Genomic DNA, 22,408 nt, shown 5'->3' with positions numbered 1-22,408 from the left:
GTTCTGGGAGCAGAGCGGGGGCTGGCCAGGGGAAACTGAGGCACGGAGTGTCGCGCCGTGGCCCGCGTGGCACTGTTCTCAGAGTGTCCCTGTCCCTTCTGCATGTCCCTTCTCCATGTCCCCATTCCCAGTGTGTCCTTGTCCCTTCTCCATGTCCCCGTTCCCACAGTGTCCCTGTCCCCATTCCTGAGGTGTCCCTGTTCCTGTTCCTGGGGTGTCCCTGTCCCTTGTCCACGTCCCTGTCCCATCTCCATGTCCTCATTCCCGGGGTGTCCCTGTCCCATCTCCATGTCCCTTCTCCATGTTCTTGACCCCTCTCCATGTCCCCATTCCCACGGTGTCCCTGTCCCCATTCCTGAGGTTCCCCTGTCCTTTCTCCATGTCCCCAATCCCAAGGTGTCCCTGTTCCTGTTCCCGGGGTGTCCCTGTCCCTTCTCCATGTCCCTGTTCCCAGGGTGTCCCCACCCCCATTCCTGGAGTGTCCCTGTCCCCATTCCCAGGCTGTCCCCATTCCCAGGGTGCTCCTGTCCCTTTTCCCCATCCCCATTCCTGGGCTGTCCCTGTCCCTTCTCCATGTTCTTGTCCCCTCTCCATGCCCTCATTCCCGGGGTGTCCCTGTCCCTTCTCCATGTCCCCATTCCCAAGGTGTCCCTGTTCCTGTTCCCAGGGTGTCCCCATTCCCAGGGTGCTCCTGTCCCCATTCCCGACTGTCCCTGTCCCTTTTCCCTGTCCCCATTCCCAACATGTCCCTTGTCCCCATTCCCAGCTGTCCCTGTCCTTGTCCCCATTTCCAGCTGTCCCCGTCCCCATCACCCGGCTGTCCCTGTCCCCATTCCCGGGGTGTCCTTGTCCCCATTCCCAGGATGTCCATGTCCCCATTCCCTGTCCCCATTCCTGGCTGTCCCTGTCCCTTCCCCTGTCCCCTCCCCTGTCCCCATTCTCAGGTGTCCCCATCCCCATCTCCAGGTGTCCCTGTCCCTATCCCCGGGCTGTTCCCATTCCCAATGTGTCCCTGTCCCCATCTCCAGCCGTCCCCTGTCTTCTCCCCGTCCCCTCCCCTGTCCCCATTCCCGGGCTGTCCCTTCTCCATGTCCCTGTCCCCTCCCTGTCCCCATTCCCTGTCCCCATTTCCGTCTGTCCCCATCCCCGGCTGTCCCTGTCCCCTCCCTGTCCCCATTCCCGGGCTGTTCCCATTCCCCATGTGTCCCTGTCCCCATCCCCAGCTGGGTGGATTTTGGGCAGGTTTTGGGCGGGTTTTGGGGGAATTTTGGGGGGGTTTTGGGGGGGGTTTGGGGGGGTTTTGGGCGGGTTTTGGGTTGCCACGTTCTCAGGGTGACACTGCCACCAGCCGGGCTGAGTTAAAAAAATAAAAGAAAATAAAATAAATAAAAAAATAAAAAGGGAAAAATTCCAACTCGGCGGTTTTGGGACAGAGGGAAACTTGTGCTGCCAGGGGCTGCGGGAAGGGCAGGAATTTAAAAAAAAAATTAAAAAGAAGCTCAAGGAATGAGGAGAAAAACGGACAAACAGCGACTGTGCAGCGCCGGGACAGACAGACAGACAGAGGCACGGGGAAACTGAGGCACGGGGAGACTGACAGGGGGAAACTGAGGCACGGGAAGACCGAGCATGCGGAAACTGAGGCACGGTGAGAGAGAGCACGGGGAAACTGAGGCACAGGGAAACCGAGGCACGGGGAAACCGAGGCATGGGGAAACTGAGGCACGGGGCAGCCGGCTCAGCCCAGTGCCCCCAGTTCAGCATTCCCAGTTCAGACCAGTGCTCCCAGTTCAGGGGCAGGGTTAGGGGGGCACCAGAACCAGGTTTAGGGGGCACCAGAACCAGGTTTAGGGGGATCAGAACCAGGTTTAGGGGGCACCAGAACCAGGTTTAGGGGGGATCAGAACCAGGTTTAGCACCAGAACCAGGTTTAGGGGGATCAGAACCAGGTTTAGGATCAGAGCCAGGTTTAGGGGGGATCAGAACCAGGTTTACGGGGAGATCAGAACCAGGTTTAGTATCAGAACCAGGTTTAGGGGGGATCACAACCAGGTTTAGCACCAGAACCAGGTTTAGGGGGGTCAGAACCAGGTTTAGGGGGGGTCAGAACCAGGTTTAGTATCAGAACCAGGTTTAGTATCAGAACCAGGTTTAGGGGGGATCAGAACCAGGTTTAGGGGGGATCAGAACCAGGTTTAGGGGGGATCAGAACCAGGTTTAGGGGGGATCAGAACCAGGTTTAGGGGGGATCAGAACCAGGTTTAGTCTTCAATCCTGCTTTTCCCAAAAAAACCCCCAAACTTTGGCACAACCCAGGAGGGCTCAGAAGCTCCCAAAAATCCTTCAAAGCCCTTCCTGCTCTCCCAGGGACAGATCCAAGGACAATCTTGAATTTAAGAATTTAATAATTTAATAATTCCCAGCTCCCAAAAATTCCTGCTCTCCCAGACCCTGCCTGAATTTTCCCCCAAAACCATGGATTTATTTATTCCTGACAATTCTTTTCCCCATTCCCCACTCCCTGCACTCAGATTTTTTTATAAGGCAGGAAAAATTGTCCGAACTATTTGGGGTTGGATCCATTATCTGGTACCAGAACCACCCCAACCCCATTTTCCCCCAAAAAAACCACGAGAAACTTTCAGCAATCCGTATTTTCCAGCCCAAATCCACATTTTCCAGCCCCAAATCCACATTTTCCAGCCCCAAATCCACATTTTCCAGCCCCAAATCTTCCCTGGGAGCTGGCTCCAGGTGAAAGGCTCTTCCCAGACAAGGAGCGGGAATGTTCAATCCCTATTTTTTTCCCTAAAATTTCTGGAAAAGTCAATGGGAAAAACCACATTTTGGGGGCTGATGTCCCTGTGGGATCCAACACTGGGACTCTGTGGTTCCAAAGAGTCAGGAATGACAAGAATGGCACCAATCAGTCACCTCCAAAGGTACCACATCCCCCCAAAATCCCCCAAAAACTACGGCTTGAGCTTGAGCCAGGGGTGGAGGATGGTGAGGATGGAGAGCAGGGAGGAGCTGAGCCCACAGAACCCCACATTTTCCAGCCCCAAATCTTCCTTGGTAGCTGGCTCCAGGTGCAAGGCTCTTCCGACAGAAGAAACCCTAAAATTTCAGGATGAGTAAATGGGAAAAAAAAAACACATTTTGGGGGCTGATGTCCATGAGGGATCCAGTGCTGAAACTCTCAGGCTCCAGAGTCAGGAATGATGGAAATGGCATCAACCAGTCACCTCCAGAGGTGCCACAACCCCCCAAAATCCCCCAAAATCCTCCAAAATCCCCCAAAATCCCCAAATCTCTACGGCTTGAGCTTGAGCCAGGGGTGGAGGATGGTGAGGATGGAGAGCAGGGAGGAGGCGAGCCCACAGAGCCCCGCATTTTCCAGCCCCAAATCTTCCCTGTTAGCTGGCTCCAGGTGAAAGGATCTTCCCAGACAAAGACAGGGAATGTTCAATCCCTATTTTTTTCCCTAAAACTTCTGGAAAAGTCAATGGGAAAAACCACATTTTGGGGAGCTGATGTCCATGAGGGATCCAATGCTGGAACTTTGTAGCTCCAAGAAGTCAGGAATGGCACGAGTCAGTCCCTTCCAGAGGTGCCACAACACCCCAAAATCCCCCAAAATCCCCCAAAAACTACGGCTTGAGCTTGAGCCAGGGGTGGAGGATGGTGAGGATGGAGAGCAGCGAGGAGGCGAGCCCACAGAAGCCCACGACCGCGGGGCTGCTGCGGCACAGCCCCAGCCTCTCCAGGGGGATCAGCAGGTCGCAGGCGTTGCGCAGCAGGTCCAGCAGCAGCGGCGGGTTGTCGCGCAGCACCTGCAGCAGGAGTTGCAGCTGCAGCTGCAGCCGCAGGCGGGCGCTGCCCTCAGCCCGGGGGGGTTTCTCGGGGCTCCTGCCGCGTTTGCCGGCGGCCCCGGCGCGCTCCAGCAGCAGCCGCAGCTCGTAGGCGTCGCGGCTGAGGTTCACCAGCAGGGCAAAGAGGTAATACCTGGGGGAAAATGGGGGGGAAATATGGGGGAGAGGGGAAAGAGGGGCTGGGGGCTCCCCGCGGGGGTGGGAGTGGGAAATGGGGGGGGAAATGGGGGGAATAATGGGAATTGGGGGGCATAAATAATGGGAATTGGGGGGGATAAATAATGGGAATTGGGGGAATGGGAGTTGGGGTAATAACAGGAGTTGGGGGGAATAATGGGAATTGGGGGGAAATGGGAATTAATTGGGGGAATGGGAGTTGGGGGAAAATGGGAATTTTGGGGAATGGGAATTGGGGGAAATGGGAATTGGGGGGAATAATGGGAATTGGGGGAAAGAAATAATGGGAGTTGGGGGGATAAATAATGGGAGTTGGGGGGATAAATAATGGGAGTTGGGGGGATGGGAGTTGGGGGGAAATAATGGGAGTTTGGGGAATGGGAGTTGGGGGAAATAAATAATGGGAATTGGGGGGATAAATAATGGGAATTGGGGGAAATAAATAATGGGAATTGGGGGGTAGGAGTTGGGGGAAATGGGAGTTGGGGGGAAATGGGAATTGAGTTGGGGGGAAAATGGGAATTGGGGGATGGGAGTTGGGAAAAATAAATAATGGGAATTGGAGGGAATAATGGGAATTGGGGGGAATAAATAATGGGAATTGGGGGAATGGGAGTTGGGGTAATAACAGGAGTTGGGGGGAATAATGGGAATTGGGGGGAAATGGGAATTAATTGGGGGAATGGGAGTTGGGGGAAAATGGGAATTGGGGGGAATAATGGGAATTGGGGGAAAGAAATAATGGGAATTGGGGGAATGGGAGTTGGGGGGAATAATGGGAATTGGGGGGAATAATGGGAATTGGGGGGAATAATGGGAGTTGGGGGGAATAATAATGGGAATTGGGGGAAATAATAATGGGAATTGGGGGAAATAATAATGGGAATTGGGGGGTGGGAGTTGGGGAAATGGGAGTTGGGGGAAAATGGGAATTAATTGGGGGAATGGGAGTTGGGGGAAATGGGAATTTTGGGGAATGGGAATTGGGGGAAATGGGAATTGGGGGGAATAATGGGAGTTGGGGGAAATAATGGGAGTTAATTGGGGGGAATGGGAATTAATTGGGGGAATGGGAATTGGGGGGAATAACGGGAATTGGGTTGGGGGGAAAATGGGAATTGAGTTGGGGGGAAATGGGAGAGGCATGTTCAGCTCTCCCATGGGATTCCATTCCTCATTCTCCCCAGGGGAATCCCATTCCCTGCTCATCCTCAGAAATCCAAATCCCTGCTCTCCCTTGGGAATTCCATTCCTTCTTTTCCCCAGCAGAACCCATTCCCTTCCCACCCTCAGCAATCCCAGTCCCTGCTCTCCCTCAGGAATTCCACTCCTCATTCTCCCCAGGGGAACCCCACTCCCTGCTCTCCCTTGGCAATCCCATTCCTTATTTTCCCCAGAGTAATTCTATTCCCTGCTCACCCCACCCACCTGAGGATTCTTTCCCAAACTGAGGATTGTTCCCCAACCCCAGGATTCTCTCCCAGCCCCAGGATCCTCTCCCAGCCCCAGGATTCTCTCCCAGCCCCAGGATCCTTCCCCAAACTGAGGATTCTCTCCCACCCCCAGGATCCTTTCCCAGCCCCAGGATCCTTCCCCACCCCCATGATTCTCCCCCAGCCCCCTCACCTGAAGGCCCTCTGGCTCCACTTCTCCAGGGCGAGCCCGGGCAGGACCCCGCTCTTCCCGGCCCACAGGACGTTGTCGCAGGCCAGGAACAGGGCCCGGTTCAGGTGGGACAGGGTGAGGCAGAAGCGCAGCACGGGGTCGGGCAGGTGCAGCGAGCGCTGGGCCCCCCCCAGGGCCTCGGCCGAGCCCCCCAAACGCAGCACTGCGGGAGGGGGATGTGAGACCCCCAAATCCCTCCTCAAAACTTCCCTGAGCCCACCCCAGGGCCTCGGCCGAGCCCCCCAAACGCAGCACTGTGGGGAGGGGGAGAGCAGGGGGGTGTGAGACCCCAAAATCCCCCCTAAACACCACCCTGATCCCCCCAAAATGCAGCACTGCAGGAGGGGGGAGACCAGGGGGATGTGAGACCCCCAAATCCCCCCTCAAAACTGCCCTGAGCCCCCCCAAAATGCAGCACTGCAGAAGAGGGTCACCATAGGATGTGCAGACCCCCAAATCCCCCCTCAAACCCCCCTGACACCCCTCCCAGCACCTCAGCCAAGCCCCCCAGACCCAGCACTGCAGGAGGGGGACACCAGGGGGGTGTGAGACCCCAAAATCCCCCCAAAAAACCACCCTGAGCCCCCCCACACCCAGCACTGCAGGAAGGGCTCACCATAGGCTGTGCAGACCCCAAAATTCCCCCTCAATTCCCCCTGATCCCCCCAAAACTTAGCACTGCAGGAGGGGGTCACCATAGGATATGCAGACCCCCAAACCCGCCCTCAAAACCTCCCTGAGCCCCCCAAACTCAGCACTGCAGGGGGGAGACACCAGGGGGGGTGTGAGACCCCCAAATCTCCCCCTAAAAACCACCCTGAAGCCCCCTCAGAGCCCCCCAGACCCAGCACTGCAGGAGGGGGACACCAGGGGGGTGTGAGACCCCCAAATCCCCCCTCAAACCCCCCTGACCCCCCTCCCAGCACCTCAGCCGAGCCCCCCAGACCCAGCACTGCAGGAGGGGGACACCAGGGGGGTGTGAGACCCCAAACCCCCCCTCAATCCCCCCCAGCCCACTCACGCTTGCGGCCCAGGCTCAGGTGAGCCTCCAGGTGCTGCAGGCGGCTCAGGCTCCCGGAGCCGCCCCCGGCGCGGCTCAGCGCGGCCCCGGCCAGCACACAGGCGTACTGAGCGGCCCTGAGGACAACGAGCGAGTCACGGCGGGGGGGAAGAACCGGGGCCATCGCCCCGGTGCTCCGGGCCCGCCCGTTCTGCGCGGTCTCCTCCGCCCACCGGGATTGCGGAACACCGGGATGCCCCTGCCCGGGTTTCCCTCCCCGCGGAGCCCAGGCTGCACCTGAGCAGGCGCTCCCGGGCCTGGCTCTGGGCGCTGAAGCGCACCCAGGCCTCCATGGCGCGGGCCCGGTACCGAGCCCGGTACGCCGGCGTCACTTCCGCTACCGCCGCGGCGCCTTCCCATTGGCTGACCCGCCGCGACCAAAACAGAGCCCGTGAATGGGCCGCGGGCGTAATCTCCGCCTCGAAATCTGTGCCGAAGAGGTTGATTGGTTTCTCTCGCCGTTAATTGCTGCTCCTGATCAATAAGAGCGAGGCTGTCACGCCGCACCGTCATCTCTGCCGGTTTGTGCGTCCTGCGTTTTGATTCGTTTGTTCTCCTGTCAATCTAAAATTTCCGAAATGTGATTGGATAACAACTCCCAAGTCCCGCCCCCTCACCGCCCCTAGACCACACACCGCTATTTGTGTTAGTGGGTGAGTGCGCCGCGCCCTGACCCCGCCCCTCGAGCCGCGCACCGCGCTCTGATTGGCCTCCCGATGCTTTCCCCGCCTCCCCCTCCCCGATCCGGCGCTCCTATTGGCCTGCCGCGGGCGGAGCGGCGCTGATTGACAGCGCGGCGCTGAGGAGGGAGCGCGGCGATGGAGGCGGTGCGGGCGCAGCGGCTGCAGCCCGGGGTGGGCACCGGGCCCCGCGGGGCTCGGCCCGGCCTCACCGGGGCCCCCGCGGGGCTCGGCCCGACCCCGGCAGTGGGGCCGGGGCTGGGGCTGCCGCCGCCGCCGCCCCCGCTGGGTCTGCAGGGCCCCCCCGCGCCCCCCGGGACGGCGGCCGGGGCCGGGGCCGGGGCCGGGCCGCCCGCGGTGCTGCGGGAGGCGGTGGAGGCCGTGGTGCGGAGCTTCGCCAAGCACACGCAGGGCTACGGCCGCGGTGAGCAGGGCCGGGGGGAGCCGGGGCTGGGGGGGTCGATTTTCCCTTATTCCCTTTTTTTCACTCTTCCTTCTTTCCGTGTCCCTTTTCCTTCTTTCCGTGTCCCTTTTCCTTCTTTCCGTATCCCTTTTCCTTCTTTCCGTGTCCCTTTTCCTTCTTTCTGTGCCTCATTCCCTTCCTTCTTTCCTCACCCTTTTTTCCTTCTTTCCATGCCCCAATTTCTTCTTTCCATGTCCCTTTTCCATTTTTCCATACCCCATTTCCTTCCTTCCTTCTCTCCTTCCTCAACCCCTTCTCTTTCCCCTCTTGCCGTTTTTCCTTATTTCCATGCCTTCCTTCCTTCCTTCCTTCCTTCCTTCCTTCCTTCCTTCCTTCCTTCCTTCCTTCCTTCCTTCCTTCCTCATCCCCTTCTCCTTTTCCTTCTTTCTGTGCCTCATTCCCTTCCTTCCTTCCTCACCCCTTTTTCCATCTTTCCATGCCCCAATTCCATCTTTCCATGCCCCTTTTCCTTCCTTCCTTGCCCCCCTTATTTTCCTTCTTTCCGTGTCCCATTCCCTTTCTTCCTTCCCCCCTTTCCCTTCTTTCCATGCCCTGTTTCCATCTTTCCATGCCCCATTTCCTTCCTTCCTTCCTTCCTTCCTTCCTTCCTTCCTTCCTTCCTTCCTTCCTTCCTTCCTTCCTTCCTTCCTTCCTTCCTTCCCCCCTTATTTTCCTTCTTCCTGTGCCCCTTTTCCATCTTGCCACGCCCCGTTTCCTTCTTTCCACGCCCCAATTCCTTATTTCTATGCCCCATTTCCTTCCTTCCTTCCTTCCTTCCTTCCTTCCCTCCTTCCCTCCTTCCCTCCTCACCCCTTTTTCCATCTTTCCACGCCACAATTCCTTCTTCCCATGCCCCGTTTCCATCTTTCCACGCCCCGTTTCCATCTTCCCGTGCCCCATTTCCATCTTTCCATGCCCCACTTCCTTCTTTCCATGCCCCATTTCCCTCCTTCCTTCCTCATCCCCTTCTCCTTTTCCTTCTTTCCGTGCCCCGTTTCCATCTTCCCACGCCCCTTTTCCATCTTCCCATACCCCGTTTCCATTTTTCCACGCCCCGTTTCCATTTTTCCACGCCCCGTTTCCATGTTCCCGTGCCCCTTTTCCATCTCCCCGCGGTCCCCCGGCAGTGAACGTGGTGGAGGCGCTGCAGGAGTTCTGGCAGATGAAGCAGTCCCGCGGGGCCGAGCTGCGCAACGGCGCCCTGGTTCTCTACGAGATGGTGCCGGCTGCCAGCCCCCCCTACGTCTGCTATGTCACCCTGCCCGGGGGCAGCTGCTTCGGCAGCTTCCAGGTACAATCCCCACCCCGGGAATGCCTCTCCCAGACCCCGCCGGGATCCCTTCCCAAATATCTCCTCCCTGCTGGGCGGTCTCCTCCCTAAATCTGGCTCTAAACCTCTTCGGTTGTAAGGAGGTTAATTGGAAGTTGCTGCTGGTGTGAAAATCGCCATCAGGTCCCGATCTGGGAAGATTTGTCTGTGGGTTGTGGGGTTTTGGTGTCCTTTAGTGCCTGTTCTGGTCACCCACAACTTAGTGCTGAAGTAGGAGGTGGGATGTCAGGGAAAACTGTTGGATTGGCTGGATCTGATCTTCCTTCTCCTTCCCAGGATGTGATCCTTCCTTCTGCTTCCCAGGATTAGATCCTTCCTTTTCCTTCTCCTTCATCCTTCCCAGGATTAGATCCTTCCTCCTCCTTCCCAGGATTTGATCCTTCCTTTTCCTTCTCCTTCCCAGGATTTGATCCTTCCTCCTCCTTCCCAGGACGTGATCCTTCCTTTTCCTTCTCCTTCATCCTTCCCAGCATGTGATCCTTCCTCCTCCTTCCCAGCATGTGATCCTTCCTTTTCCTTCTCCTTCCCAGGATTAGATCCTTCCTTTTCCTTCTCCTTCCCAGGATTTGATCCTTCCTTCCCCTTCTCAGGATTAGATCCTTCCTTTTCCTTCCCAGGATTTCGTCCTTCCCAGGATTAGATTCTTCCTCTTCCTTCCCAGGATTAAATTAAATTTAATTAATTAATTGAGAATGCAGTGGGAGGTTCTGAACCTCTTTTGGTTCTGTCCCAAAATCCTGGTCTTGGGAGGGAATTTGGGAACAGTTTGTGTCTGAAAAAATTAATTAAATTAATTAATTGACTATGCAACAGGCAGTTCTGAACCTGTTTTGGTTCTGTCCCCAAATCGTGGTCTCAGGGGGAAATTTGGGAACTGTGTGTGTCTTAAAATATTAATTAAATTAATTAATTGACTATGCAACAGGCAGTTCTGAACCTGTTTTGGTTCTATCCCCAATGCTGGTCTCTGGGGGGAATTTGAGAACACTCTGCGTCTGAAAAAATAAATTAAATCAAATTAATCACCAACGCAATGGGCAGTTCTGATTCCGGGGGTGTCATTTCCCAATTCCCCCCCTCAGCCTCCATTCCTGGTGCTCTGGGGGGGCGTGGAGGTGCTGGGGGTGTCCCCAGTGTGGCCGTGTGACGGAGAAGGAAGACTCGTTCACCAGATGATGATCTACAAGTCTCGTCTTTATTCCCGAATCGCCAATTATTATACACCCTTTAATTAGCTCATGCATAGTGCAAAATCCCAGCTCACCATTGGCTAATTAGTTATCAGCTATCCACGTGCTGTTTTGGTGCAGCTATCACTACTTTCCCAAGCTGTTTGGCTTTACCTCCTGGTTTTGTGCATTACTTCATCCGTGGGCCAAGGACACACAGTTTAATTGGAATGGCAACTCCCCTCATTCTCTGTCTCGGTCCAATTAACCTCACTGTGACCTTTAGCTCGGAGCCAGCTTGTTACAAAGCTCTCAACATGTCTGTGCCCAGTTCTGTCCCACCAAGGCCGAGGCGCGCCGGAGCGCGGCCAAGATCGCGCTGATGAACTCCGTGTTCAACGAGCACCCCTCCCGCCGCATCACCGACGACTTCATCGAGAAGAGTGTCTCTGAGGCCCTGGCGTCCTTCAACGTGAGCACGGCTGTCTTGTCTGAGCTTTTTTTGGGTCAGGTCAAGCCATTTTCTGAGCCCGAGATGGGGGAATTTCGAGGCGTTTTAAAAAATTTCATTCCGTTTTCAGTCTCGTGTGTAGGGTGAGGCAATACAGACAAATATTATCATTTACACCATCACAATCAGAAGCTAATTATTTCTAATTTCTAAACTTATTTCTAATTCCGTGCAAAACAGATTGTTGAAAACCATCAACTGTAGATTGTTTTTAATATTTGGCTATCACTGTTTATCTCCCTGAAGCTTCCCAGGTCAATTCTAGGAAAATTTTTTAGCTTCTCTCTGTGTGATCAGGCTGTCAAATTCACATGTGACAGCTCAGCTTGTGCTGGCATTAGGCTCTCCTGAATCCCACTGGGAATTCCAGGATTGGGAATTCCCTGGAATGAGAATGGCAGCTCCATGTGTGGAATTTCTCTGCAGGGCAACCGAGAAGAAGCAGATAATCCCAACACTGGGATCGGGGCCTTCCGCTTCATGCTGGAGTCCAACAAGGGGAAATCCATGCTGGAATTCCAGGTGCTGTGTCCAGTTTGTGCAGATCTTGTTCCTCTTCTACCCAGGTCCCACTCCTGCTTTGGTTAAGGGATGTTTGGGTTGGTCTCCCAGGTGTATTTTCAGTTTTTTCCATGGGGAATAAACTTGGCGTTTCCCTTTGATTCGGATCAGATTTGGGGTAATTCCAGTATTACCTTTGGAATTGGGTTTCTCACTGTCACTGTGATACTTCCAAATGTCCTAATTGCAGAAGTCCAGTTAATTAGTGAGATTCATCCCTGAAAACTGGGGAGCAAGAGCTCCCATGGGATGGGAAGATGTTTCCTCCAAAGACTGGGTGAATTCCTTAATGAGGTGCCTAAATCACTGTATTCTATCAGCCTGCTGCTGTGTGTGCCACCCCCATTTATCAGAGTTTATTTACACACATTAAAGGATATTTTATGGTACCAACCTTCCAAAACACAGACATGGAAGTCACCCAGCTCTGAGCACTCCCAGCACATGCAGAAATGGTTTTTTTGTGTTTTAAACCCTCCCTCTTGCCATCGCAGGAGCTGATGACAGTTTTCCAGCTGCTGCACTGGAATGGGAGCCTGAAGGCCATGAGGGAGCGGCAGTGCTCACGCCAGGTGAGTGCCAGCTCCATCCCGCTGCTCCTTCCCATTCCTGAGCTTCCCCTGATGCCTTGTGCAGGACAAATGACCCAAATCTCAGCATAAACAATGTGGACTGAAGAGAGAAAACAAGAAAAATGGGATTTTATGGGGTGGAGCTGTAATTGAACAGTTAACTCCAGTATGCAAATGGACCAGAACTTATAAAAGTGAGAGACCCTGTGACCAGGTGTCCATTTTGGTTCATCTTGGGTTCATTCTGTGACCATTTTGGGTTCATTCTGTGACCATTTTGGGTTGATTTTGTGATCATTTTAGTTCATCTTTGGTGTAGCCCTGCCTGGGCTCTCGCACTGCCCAAGGTGCATCCATTGAGAATATCCTCTTAATAAATCCCTACTTTATTAATTAACTCTGCCCAGCCCCTGTCCTAGCTCAGCCTTCACAAACCATCATTCCCTTCAGGTTTTTTCCCAATTTTAACGATTCTATTGCATCTAATGATTCTATTGCAATCCCTGCTTTATTAATTAACTCTGCCCAGCCCCTGTCCTAGCTCAGCCTTCACAGACCATCATTCCCTTCAGGTTTTTTCCCAATTTTAACAATTCTATTGCAATCCCTGCTTTATCAATTAACTCTGTCCTAGCTCAGCCTTCACAAACCATCTTTCCCTTCAGGTTTTTTCCCAATTTTAACAATTCTATTGCAATCCCTGCTTTATTAATTAACTCTGTTCTAGCTCAGCCTTCACAAACCATCTTTCCCTTCAGGTTTTTTCCCAATTTTAACAATTCTATTGCAATCCCTGCTTTATTAATTAACTCTGTCCTAGCTCAGCCTTCACAAACCATCTTTCCCTTCAGGTTTTTTCCCAATTTTAACGATTCTATTGCATCCCATAAGGTTTTTTTTCCCCAATTTTAACAATTCTCTGCCTCCCATTCCCACCAGGAGGTCCTGGCTCACTACTCCCACCGTGCTCTGGACGATGACATCCGAAACCAGATGGCCCTGGACTGGGTGAACCGGGAGCAGAACATTCCAGGAGCCCTTTCCCGGGAGCTGGCGGCCACCGAGCGCGAGCTGGACGAGGCCCGGCTGGCCGGCAAGGAGCTGAGGTTCCACAAGGAGAAGAAGGACATCCTGCTGCTGGCAGCTGGCCAGCTGGGCTCGGCACACTCCTCTGGCTGCTGAACCCCAAAATCCCACCCTTGGTGATCCCAAAACCCCTCCCCAAATCCCAGCCCATTTGCACATTTAGAAGAAATTTAGGGGAAAAGCTCCTGAATGGATTCTAGCAGTTTCATCCTGGTTTTTAGAGCTGCTCCTCATTCCCTTTTTCCTCTCTTGAGAACTCCTTATTCCCCAGGGAACTTTTTATTCCCTCATAATCCCTACAGATTTTTTCCTCTCCCTTATTTTCAGGGTTCAAATCCCAGGTTTTGTCCTCTCCTCACTCCATCGTTGCTGGAGTTGGGATTCTATGGAATCCAGTGTTTCCTCTGGAAAAACCCATTGGATCCCCTCCCTCCTGTAGCAGAAAGGATCAATTAGAGCTCCTTGACGAGCTCCTTAATTAAATGAGTGGATGCCAACACGTGCAATATCCAGATTTAATTCTGGAATTAAATCTGGGATCAACCTGCAGCATTCCAGTCCCAAGCACAGCAGGATTTGCAGTTCCCCCCTGGAATTGCCCTGTCTGCAGCCAAATACCAGCACTGGAAGGTTGGAAAAGTCTTGGAGAGTTTGTGGATGAGGGAGGGATTTGCACTAATCATTCTTTATCCCTTGTATCCATGTGGAATTTAGACTATATTTAGCTTTAAAACCCCTTTTATGGCATGGAATTGTTCAAACAGCTCCGAGTTCACCCAAGAAAATGTCAATTTATCCATGGAAATTTCCATCTTACTCCCCTTTTTCCCAGCAGACTGGGAATACAAACTGAATTCCAAGCCAGAATTCCTTTTTCACCCTCGCTTAGAGCTTTTCCCACTTTTTATCCCCTTAAACCCTGCAGATTCCACTCTTCCCACCCTCCTTCTTCCCTCTGCCTGACCACAGGATATTCCAGCAATAATCATTGTTTTAGGATAAAATGGGAATAATTCCATTATTTGTAGGTACCCCCATTTTTATATCCACATCCTAACAAGCTTATTTTGGGGGTTTATATATTTTTTATACTTTCTACAAACACTATTAACATTTGATGTCGCTGGAAATTGGATTTTAAAGGGATGGGGTGGGGGTTGTGGGGTGCAATTTTCCTGAAAGATTGGAAAAATTTGATGTAGGAATAACGAATTTTAATCCTGCAATTTATTCTGCACCTAAGGGAATCCCTGAAGCTCCTCCCAGTTCTTTATGCTCCAAATAAATCTGAGAGAACTTTGGGAGTTCCATCACTGTGGAGGAAAAAAAAATAAAAATAAAAGGGAAAAAAAACAGATATTCCATTGTTTGTGGGATCGAGGAGACGATTTGGAGGCTCTGGATCTCCGTGGAAGGCGTAAAATTAACAAAATTCAGATTTTCTCAGTACAGAGAAAGTGGTGCTCCTTGTTGAGGCAGTGGAATTATGGGATAAACACTGCTGTGCATTTTATACAATAAACCCAGCGATTTTTGGTTAACTTTGGTGCTCTTGGTCATTTTTTGGTGGGGGCTGGTTGTGCCAAAAATGCTTTGAGCTGCGTTGATGTGTGGTCCAAAATTCCCAGGGTTTAAAATTCCCGGGGTTCGAAATTCCCGGGGTTCAAAACCTGGGGTTCGAAATTTCCAAAATTTGAAATTCCCGGGGCAAAAAGAACCAGCACGACCTTCTCAAAATGGCGGCAAGACGTCTCGACCTTCTCAAAATGGCGGCAAGACGTCTCGACCTTCTCAAACTGGCGGAAGGAGCACTTCCGCCCAGGGCCCTTCCCAATATGGCCGCGCCGGTACTTCCGCCATATTCCCTTCCCAATATGGCCTTTCCGGTACTTCCGCCTCGCGCCCTCCCACTTCCGGCGCGCTCCCGGCGTGCCCCGGTACTCTCGGCAAGATGGCGGACGTGCTGGACCTTCATGAGGCGGGCGGCGAGGATTTCGCCATGGACGAGGACGGGGACGGTGAGCGCGGGGCTGGGGCGATACCGCCCGGCCCGGAGCGGCCCCGCCGCCCGATCCGGCCGGGTCCGGGTTCCGCGGAGCCGCTCCGGCCTCAGGGGCGGCCCGCGCCCGGCGCGGGGGTGCTGTCGTTGGCAGGGGGCTCTGCTCGGTGCTGGGGGGTCTCTCGTGCCTCGGGGGGTCGTTCCCGGTGTGGCCGATGGGTCCTGCTGCCCGTTCGCGGCTCACGGGGCTGTTCCCGGCCCGGAGGGGCTCTGGGGGCACCGTGCGGCCCGGGGGGGTCGTTCCCATCGCGGGGAGACCGGCCTGGCTTGGCCGGGGGTGGCTCTGCCTGGGCCGGGGGGTCCTGCCCAGCCCAGGGGGTCCTGACCAGCCTTGGGGGGGGGTTGCTGACCCGGGACATCATTCCCACCCCGGGGACATCATTCCCAGTCTGGGGGGGGTCATTCCCAGGGCTCATTCCCCATCCCAGGGGGCTCATTCCCAGGGCTCATTCCCACCCCAGGACATCATTCCCAGTCTGGGGGGTCATTCCCAGTCTGGGGGGTCATTCCCATCTCAGGGCTCATTCCTATCCCAGGCTCATTCCCAGTGCTCATTCCCACCCCAGGGCTCATTCCCATCCCAAGGCTCATTCCCATCCCAGGGGGCTCATTCCCAGTGCTCATTCCCATCCCAGGGCTCATTCCCAGGGCTCATTCCCATCCCAGGGGGTCATTCCCAGCCCCTCCCAGCACGAGGGCTCCCTGTCCCTTTTGGGGAGGGGGCTCCCTGCCCCTGCTGACCCCGTGCCCCCCCGTTTCCCCCAGAGAGCATCCACAAGCTGAAAGAAAAGGCCAAGAAGAGGAAGGGCCGCGGCTTCGGCTCAGGTGAGACCCCCAGACCCCCCCAGACCCCTTCCCCGGCGCTCTGGGTGACCCCTGGAGTTTGGGGGTCCCATTTCTCCCCCTTTTTTCTGTTTGCAGAGGAAGGGTCCCGCGCGCGGGTGCGCGAGGATTACGACAGCGTGGAGCAGGACGGGGACGAGCCGGGGCCACAGAGATGTGAGGGGGACACGGGGGCACCTGCAGGGCCTGGGGGGCTCTGCTGCCCTGCTGGGACAATCCCTTGCTTTCCCAATTCCCATTCCAGGATTTATTTAGCTTGGGACAATCCCTTCTCCCATTCCCAGGATTTACTTTAGGCTAGAATAATCTCTTCCCTCATTCCCAGGATTTATTTAGCTTGGGACAATCCCTTCCCTCATTTCCAGGGTTTCCTTAGGCTGGGACAATCCCTTCCCTACTCCCATTCCCATTCCAGGATTTATTTAAGGTGGGACAATCCCTTCTCTCATTCCCAGGGTTTCCTTAGGCTGGGACAATTGCTTTCCTCATTCCCAGGATTTATTTCAGGCTAGCACAATCCCTTCCCTTCTCTCATTCCCAGGATTTCCTTAGGCTGGGACAATCCCTTCCCTACTCCCATTCCCATTCCAGGATTTCTTTAGGCTGGGACAATCCATTCCCTCATTCCCAGGGTTTCCTTAGGCTGGGTCAATCCTTTCCCTCATTCCCAGGATTTATTTAGGCTTGGACAATCCCTTCTCCCATTCCAGGATTTATTTAGACTGGGACAATCCCTTCTCCCATTCCCAGGATTTACTTTAGGCTAGAATAATCTCTTCTCTCATTCCCAGGTTTTATTTAGGCTGGGACAATCCCTTCCCTCCTTCCCAGGATTTCCTTAGGCTGGGACAATCCTTTCCCTCATTCCCAGGATTTATTTAGGCTGGGTCAATTCCTTTCCTCATTCCCAGGATTTGTTTTAGGCTGGGTCAATTCCTTTCCCTTCCCTATTCCCATTCCAGGACTTGTTTAGTTTGGGGCAATCCTTATTCTCAGGATTTACTTTAGGCTAGAATAATCTCTTTCATTATTCCTAGGGTTTATTTTAGGCTGGGATAATCCCTTCCCATTCCCAGGATTTATTTTAGGGCAAACCCCAGCTCCACATCCCCTTCCCAAGGTGGGAATGGGGAAATTTGAGGGAGATGCTCCTCCCTGAGAGCCCCGTGGAGCACTTTCCCCATGGGAATGGGATCTGGATTTGGGTTCAGCCCTGCTGGGATGAACTTTCCCCAACCTCACCCAGGATTTGGGGGCTCTGGGCTTCCACCTCCCCTTCCTAGCTGGGAAAAAGGAGTGATTTTGGGGTGAGAAACCCTTCTTGGGGACCCACCACAGCAAAGAGAAAGAACTGGGTCCACGCTGGGATTTTTCTTCACCTTCCCAGCATCACTTTTGCCCAATCCCACGTGGACGTGGAGCCCCAAATCTCACCCGTGGGGGGCTCCATGCCCCCCTCCCCGAGGATTTTGGGGGGAAAAGCTGCATCCCCAGCTCGTGACCCCCCTTTTTCCTGCCCAGCCGTGGAGGGCTGGATCCTCTTTGTGACAGGGGTGCACGAGGAGGCCACAGAGGAGGACGTGCACGACAGGTTTGCTGAATTTGGGGAGATCAAAAACATCCACCTGAACCTGGACCGGCGCACAGGATACCTGAAGGTGGGGAGGGGGCACTTTTGGGGACCCCCCCGAGCTCCAGCTCAGCCTGGGGGATGCTCCAGGGTGGGAGGTGCTGGGGTGCACCCCAGACTGAGCCAGTTCTGGGGTTATGGGAGTACCTGCACCTCAAAATCTGATTTATTGCGAGGTCCCAAAACTGAGCTGGGGGTTGGGCTGGGAGCTGGATTCCCCCAATGCCTGGGGGCATTCCCAGTACTGAACTTGGGGTGTCAGGGGGTCTGTGCACCCCAAATTAGAGTTCCCATGGTGTCCGGGCTCATCCCCATTCCTAAAGCTGGGGTGTCAGGGGGTCTCTGCACCCCAAAGCTGAGCTGGGCTCATTCCCAATCCTAAAGCTGAGGTGTTGGGGGGGTCTGTGCACCCCAAAACTGAGCTGGGAATTCTCCCAGTGCTTGGGTTCATTCCCAATCCTAAACCTAGGGTGTCAGGGGCTCTGTGCCCCCCAAAGCTGAGCTCCCCCGGTGTCTGTCTCCCCCCAACCCCGTTCCCCCCCAGGGCTACACGCTGGTGGAGTACGAGACGTACAAGGAGGCGCAGGCAGCCATGGAGGGGCTCAACGGGCAGGAGCTCATGGGGCAGCCCGTCAGCGTGGACTGGTGCTTCGTCAGGGGCCCCCCCAAGGGCAAGAGGAGGTGAGGCAGTTCCCGGGAATTCCTGGGAAATCCTGGGAATCCCAGGAGTTGGTAATGGGTGGGACTCGTGGGATTGGGAATGGGGGAATTCCGTGCGCAGTTGTGGGGTTGGCGGGGTTAAAATGGGGATAAACACCCCAAAATGCCTCCCTTCCCTCTCTCCCCCATTTCCTGTGTCCTTTTCTCTCTCTCCCCCATTTCCTGTACCCTTTTTCCCTCCCTTTTCCCTTTCCTTTCTGCCATTTCCTGTATCCCCTTTTTCCCCCCCTTTTTCCCCCCCTTTTTCCCCCCTTTTCCCCCTTTCCCCCCTTTTCCCCTCCCTTTTTTCCCCTTTTTTCCCCTTTTTTTCCCCTTTTTTCCCCTTTTTTCCCCTTTTTTCCCCTTTTTCCCCTTTTTTCCTCCGCTTTTCCCCCCCTTTTCCCCCCCTTTTCCTCCCCTTTTCCTCCCCTTTTCCTCCCCTTTTCCTCCCCTTTTCCTCCCCTTTTCCTCCCTTTTTCCCCTTCTTTCCCCTTTTTCCCCCCTTTTTTCCCCCCTTTTTTCCCCCCCTTTTCCCCCCCTTTTCCCCCCCTTTTTCCCCCCTTTTTCCCCCCTTTTCCCCCCTCTTCTCCTTTTCCCCCCCCTTTTTTCCCCTTTTTTTCCCCTTTTTTTCCCCTTTTTTTCCCCCTTTTTTCCCCCTTTTTTCCCCCTTTTTTTCCCCTTTTTTCCCCTTTTTTTCCCTTTTTCCCCTTTCTTTCACCTTTTCCCTGTTTTCCAGGGGCGGGCGCCGGCGCAGCCGCAGTCCCGACCGACGCCGCCGGTGATGGATCCAAACCTTCACCCAAACCACCTCCAAACTGGGGGGGAACTGGGAGAACTGGGCTCTGCACCCAGCCTGGAGGAGCCAGACCAGCTCCATCCCCGGAGGAATGTGGGTTTTACGGAATTTTATTGTTTTCAAAGGACGAGTATGAGGGAAGCAGCAGTTTCTGAGGCTTGGGGGGATTTCCCTTGGGTTTGGGGGGATCCCTCCCAGCCTCCCATCCCAGAATATTCTGGGAGTTTCTTCCATGCCCCAGGCAGATGGTCTCTAAATCTCCCGTGGTATTTACCCCGCTGGGCATTCCTTGTTTTGTGTCAAATAATGAGATTTTGTCTAAGTTTGTCTTTCTTGTTCTTTGTCCTTCATTAAAGCTCCCAAGCCCCTTTCCCAAAAATCCCTCTCCATACCCAAGGATCCTGGGGATCCCTCTCAGCCTGGCATTACAACAACTCAGGTCTTGAAAATTTTTTTTTTTCTCTTAAAACTGGCATTGGGATGCAACAGCTGTGCCCCCAAACCCACAGACGTGCCCACCACTCACTGATCTACCCTGGGGCCTTTAATGTCAGACCTGGGGGAAAAAGCTGCTGGGAGGATGAGGCAGGAGCAGGAGGGGGATACTGGGGGGGCCTGGGAGCCCCCAAATCTGGGCTCGTGCAGAGTTTGTGCCAACAGAGGGATGGAAGAGTTGACCCCCAGGATGGAAGAATTGACCCCCAGCAGGGTTCAGAGCAAACCCCCACCCAGGGCGAGCCTTCCCCAGGGGATCCCAGCCTTGTTGGGGGTCTCTAACGCTGGGGAGGGGTCCCTAAGAGCCGGGCTCGGGGGCCAGCCCCCCGCAGAAGCCCCCGAGGTGCCGCAGCGCCTCGGGCTGCATGGAGTGGCGGCGGAGCAGCGCTCGGGGCGGCAGCGGCGGCAGCAGCCCGGCCCGGCCCGGCCCCGGCGGCTCCGGCGGCAGCGTCCCGGAGCCGCGGCGCTCCAGCAGCCCGCCCGGGTGCCGCAGCGGCCCGGGAGGGGCGGCGAGCTCGGGGCTGGGAGCATCCCGGCGTAAGGGTTTGCCCCGTGGGGGATCGGGAGCCAAACGCGCCGGGGGCACGCGTTCTGCCCAGGCGGCTCCCGGCAGCCCCGAGAGCTCGCGTCCCTCCACGCTGTGCCGCCGAGGGCGCAGCCGCAGCCCCTCCAGCCCCGCCGCCAGCCCCCCCGGAGGGGCTGATGTTCCTTCCAGCGACCCCTCAGGAGACCCCCACGCCCCTTCTGAGGGTCCCCGTGTTCCCTCCGGGGCTCCCAGTATCTCGTCTAAGGCTCTCCGTGCTCCCTCCGGGGGTCCCTGTGTCCCCTCCGCGTGTCCCCCCCGCATCCCCTGCACCGCCAGCCCCCACGGCTCCGAGTTCAGCCTCTTCAGCTGCCGCTTGGGCCCGGCCCGGGCCGGCTCGGGAGCGGGTGGGAAGCGGAACACATCGCGCTCCTCGTCCCTGCCGCTGCCCCCCGGCGACGCCGCCGCCCGCACCTGCACCTGCGACGGGGACGCGCACAGGGCGGGCGACGGGGGCGAGTTCAGGTACTGCCGGGTGGTCTTGGTGCCCCGGGGCGACGTGGCCGAGGTGATGATGATGACATCGCGCCCGCGCTCCCGGCACGCGTCCAGCAGCGCCTGCAGCGTCTCCCGGTCCCCGCGCTCCAGCGCGTAGAGCAGCGCCGAGCCCCCGCCGTAATCGCGGGCGCTGGGGTCGGCACCGTGGGCGAGCAGCGTGGCGACCACGGCGGGGCCGGCGCGCTCGGCGCAGGCGTGCATGAGCGCGGTTTTGCCGGTTTTGTCGGGGATGTTGGGGTCGGCTCCGTTCTCCAGCAGGTACTGCACCATGCGCGGCTGCTCGGGCGGCTCGGCGTAGCCGGCGCGGCACGCTGCCATCAGCGGCGTGGTGCCCGCCGCGTTGCCCTCGTTGATGTAGGCTCCCCCTTCCAGCAGCAGGCGGGTCAGGCGGAATTTCCCCTGGGAGACAGCGCGCAGCAGCGCCGAGCCCTCGGCCGGGATCATGGGGAGCGCCCCCGGTGGCACCGCGGCGCTGGGCATGGCCGGGCTCAGGGGGCACGGGGGCGGCACTCGCTCACTGCGACGGGAAGGGGTGCGGTGAGACCCCCCAAGTCCCCCATGATGGGGTGTCCCCGCTCGCTGCCTCAGTTTCCCCAGCGAGGGGGGGTTCCCGCACTGCCCGCATGGCCGAACCCCGCCCGCTGCTGGCGCATCCCTCAAACGCCTTCCTGCGCCCCCTCCTCATCCTCCTAGCTCTCCTCCTTTTGCCCTACCTGCTTCCCCCTGCCCACAGCGCCGTCGGTGCCTGTACACCCTGACGGTACCCCGACCTCTGCCGGTACCCCCCATCCCTCCCCGTATCCCCATTCCTCCCCCTACCCCATCCCTCCCCGTACCCCAATCCCTCCCCATACCCCCATCCCTGCCGGTACCCCGATCTCTGCCGGTACCCCGATCTTTGCCCGTACCCCGATCTTTACCCGTACCCCCATCCCTCCCCATACCCCCATTCCTCCCCGTACCCCCATTCCTTCCGGTACCCCGATCCCTGCCTGCACCCCATCCCTGCCCGTACCCCGATCTCTGCCCGTACCCACATCCCCGTACCCCCCTCCCTCCCCGCACCCCATTCCTCCCCGTACCCCCATCCCTCCCCGTACCCCGATCTCTGCCCGTACCCCATCCCCGCCTGCCCGGTTCCCATGGCGACGCTCGCTCATCCCGCTCCGACCACCCTGAAAAACGGGGAAGGATCCTCCCGGTCCCCTCGTGATTCACCCCCGATCCCGGGCTGGGGGGGCTGCCCCGTGTTCCCCCCCCCCCCCCAGCGGGGACCCCCCACCCGCCCCTCTCCGTCCCCGTTTTACCGTGGCTACCGGAGCTCGGGGTCCCTCGTCGCGGTTCCCGCGGCCCCGGGGATGGGGCTGTGGGGGACAGCGGCCCGTGGCCGCCATCCCGGCCTGCCGCCGGTGAGGCGGGGGGGCGGGGGGTGATGTGGAGGGTCCCCCCCCTCCCGCAGCGCTATTTTTGGCAGCGGGGGGGGCTGGAGCAGGATGAATCACCCACGGCGCATCCAGAGCCCGGCCCTGCGTGGGAGCGAGGAGGGGGGACCAGGGGCTGGGGGGCACAGGGGGCTGGGGGGGCAGCGGGGCTGGGGGGGCAGCGGGGCTGGGGGTGGCCCCAGGGGGGCTGGGGGCCCTGGAGCATCGGAAATTGGGG

At 56.5% G+C, this 22,408-nt stretch overlaps 4 protein-coding genes across 4 annotated transcripts; 2 read left to right on the top strand and 2 right to left on the bottom strand.

Annotated features, from left to right (window-relative positions):
• Positions 1–2,387: 2,387 nt before the first annotated feature.
• PEX11B (peroxisomal biogenesis factor 11 beta) lies at positions 2,388–7,286 on the bottom strand. The gene is made up of 4 exons (XM_064401638.1): positions 7,012–7,286; positions 6,736–6,851; positions 5,676–5,877; positions 2,388–4,005 (listed from the first exon to the last, which is right to left on the bottom strand). The coding sequence occupies exons 1-4, from the start codon at positions 7,065–7,067 to the stop codon at positions 3,651–3,653; spliced, it is 729 nt and encodes a 242-aa protein (XP_064257708.1). The 5' UTR covers positions 7,068–7,286; the 3' UTR covers positions 2,388–3,650.
• A 291-nt stretch (positions 7,287–7,577) lies between these two features.
• Positions 7,578–14,687, top strand: LIX1L (limb and CNS expressed 1 like). Its single transcript, XM_064401801.1, has 6 exons — positions 7,578–7,878; positions 9,045–9,208; positions 10,748–10,888; positions 11,354–11,449; positions 11,983–12,060; positions 13,000–14,687. Exons 1-6 carry the CDS (start codon positions 7,593–7,595, stop codon positions 13,240–13,242), a joined length of 1,008 nt encoding a protein of 335 aa, XP_064257871.1. The 5' UTR covers positions 7,578–7,592; the 3' UTR covers positions 13,243–14,687.
• A 375-nt stretch (positions 14,688–15,062) lies between these two features.
• RBM8A (RNA binding motif protein 8A) lies at positions 15,063–19,495 on the top strand. Its single transcript, XM_064401805.1, has 6 exons — positions 15,063–15,164; positions 15,971–16,030; positions 16,127–16,204; positions 17,570–17,706; positions 18,223–18,359; positions 19,114–19,495. Exons 1-6 carry the CDS (start codon positions 15,098–15,100, stop codon positions 19,157–19,159), a joined length of 525 nt encoding a protein of 174 aa, XP_064257875.1. The 5' UTR covers positions 15,063–15,097; the 3' UTR covers positions 19,160–19,495.
• Positions 19,266–22,338, bottom strand: ANKRD34A (ankyrin repeat domain 34A). The gene is made up of 2 exons (XM_064401800.1): positions 22,057–22,338; positions 19,266–21,266 (listed from the first exon to the last, which is right to left on the bottom strand). Exon 2 carries the CDS (start codon positions 21,227–21,229, stop codon positions 19,967–19,969), a length of 1,263 nt encoding a protein of 420 aa, XP_064257870.1. The 5' UTR covers positions 21,230–21,266; positions 22,057–22,338; the 3' UTR covers positions 19,266–19,966.
• Between the last annotated feature and the right edge of the window lie 70 nt (positions 22,339–22,408).

The sequence above is a fragment of the Passer domesticus genome, chromosome 32, assembly GCF_036417665.1.
Source record: "Passer domesticus isolate bPasDom1 chromosome 32, bPasDom1.hap1, whole genome shotgun sequence".
Lineage (NCBI taxonomy): Eukaryota > Metazoa > Chordata > Aves > Passeriformes > Passeridae > Passer > Passer domesticus.
The sequence above is the reverse complement of the archived record's forward strand: the minus strand, read 5'-3'. Positions and strand labels throughout refer to the sequence as shown.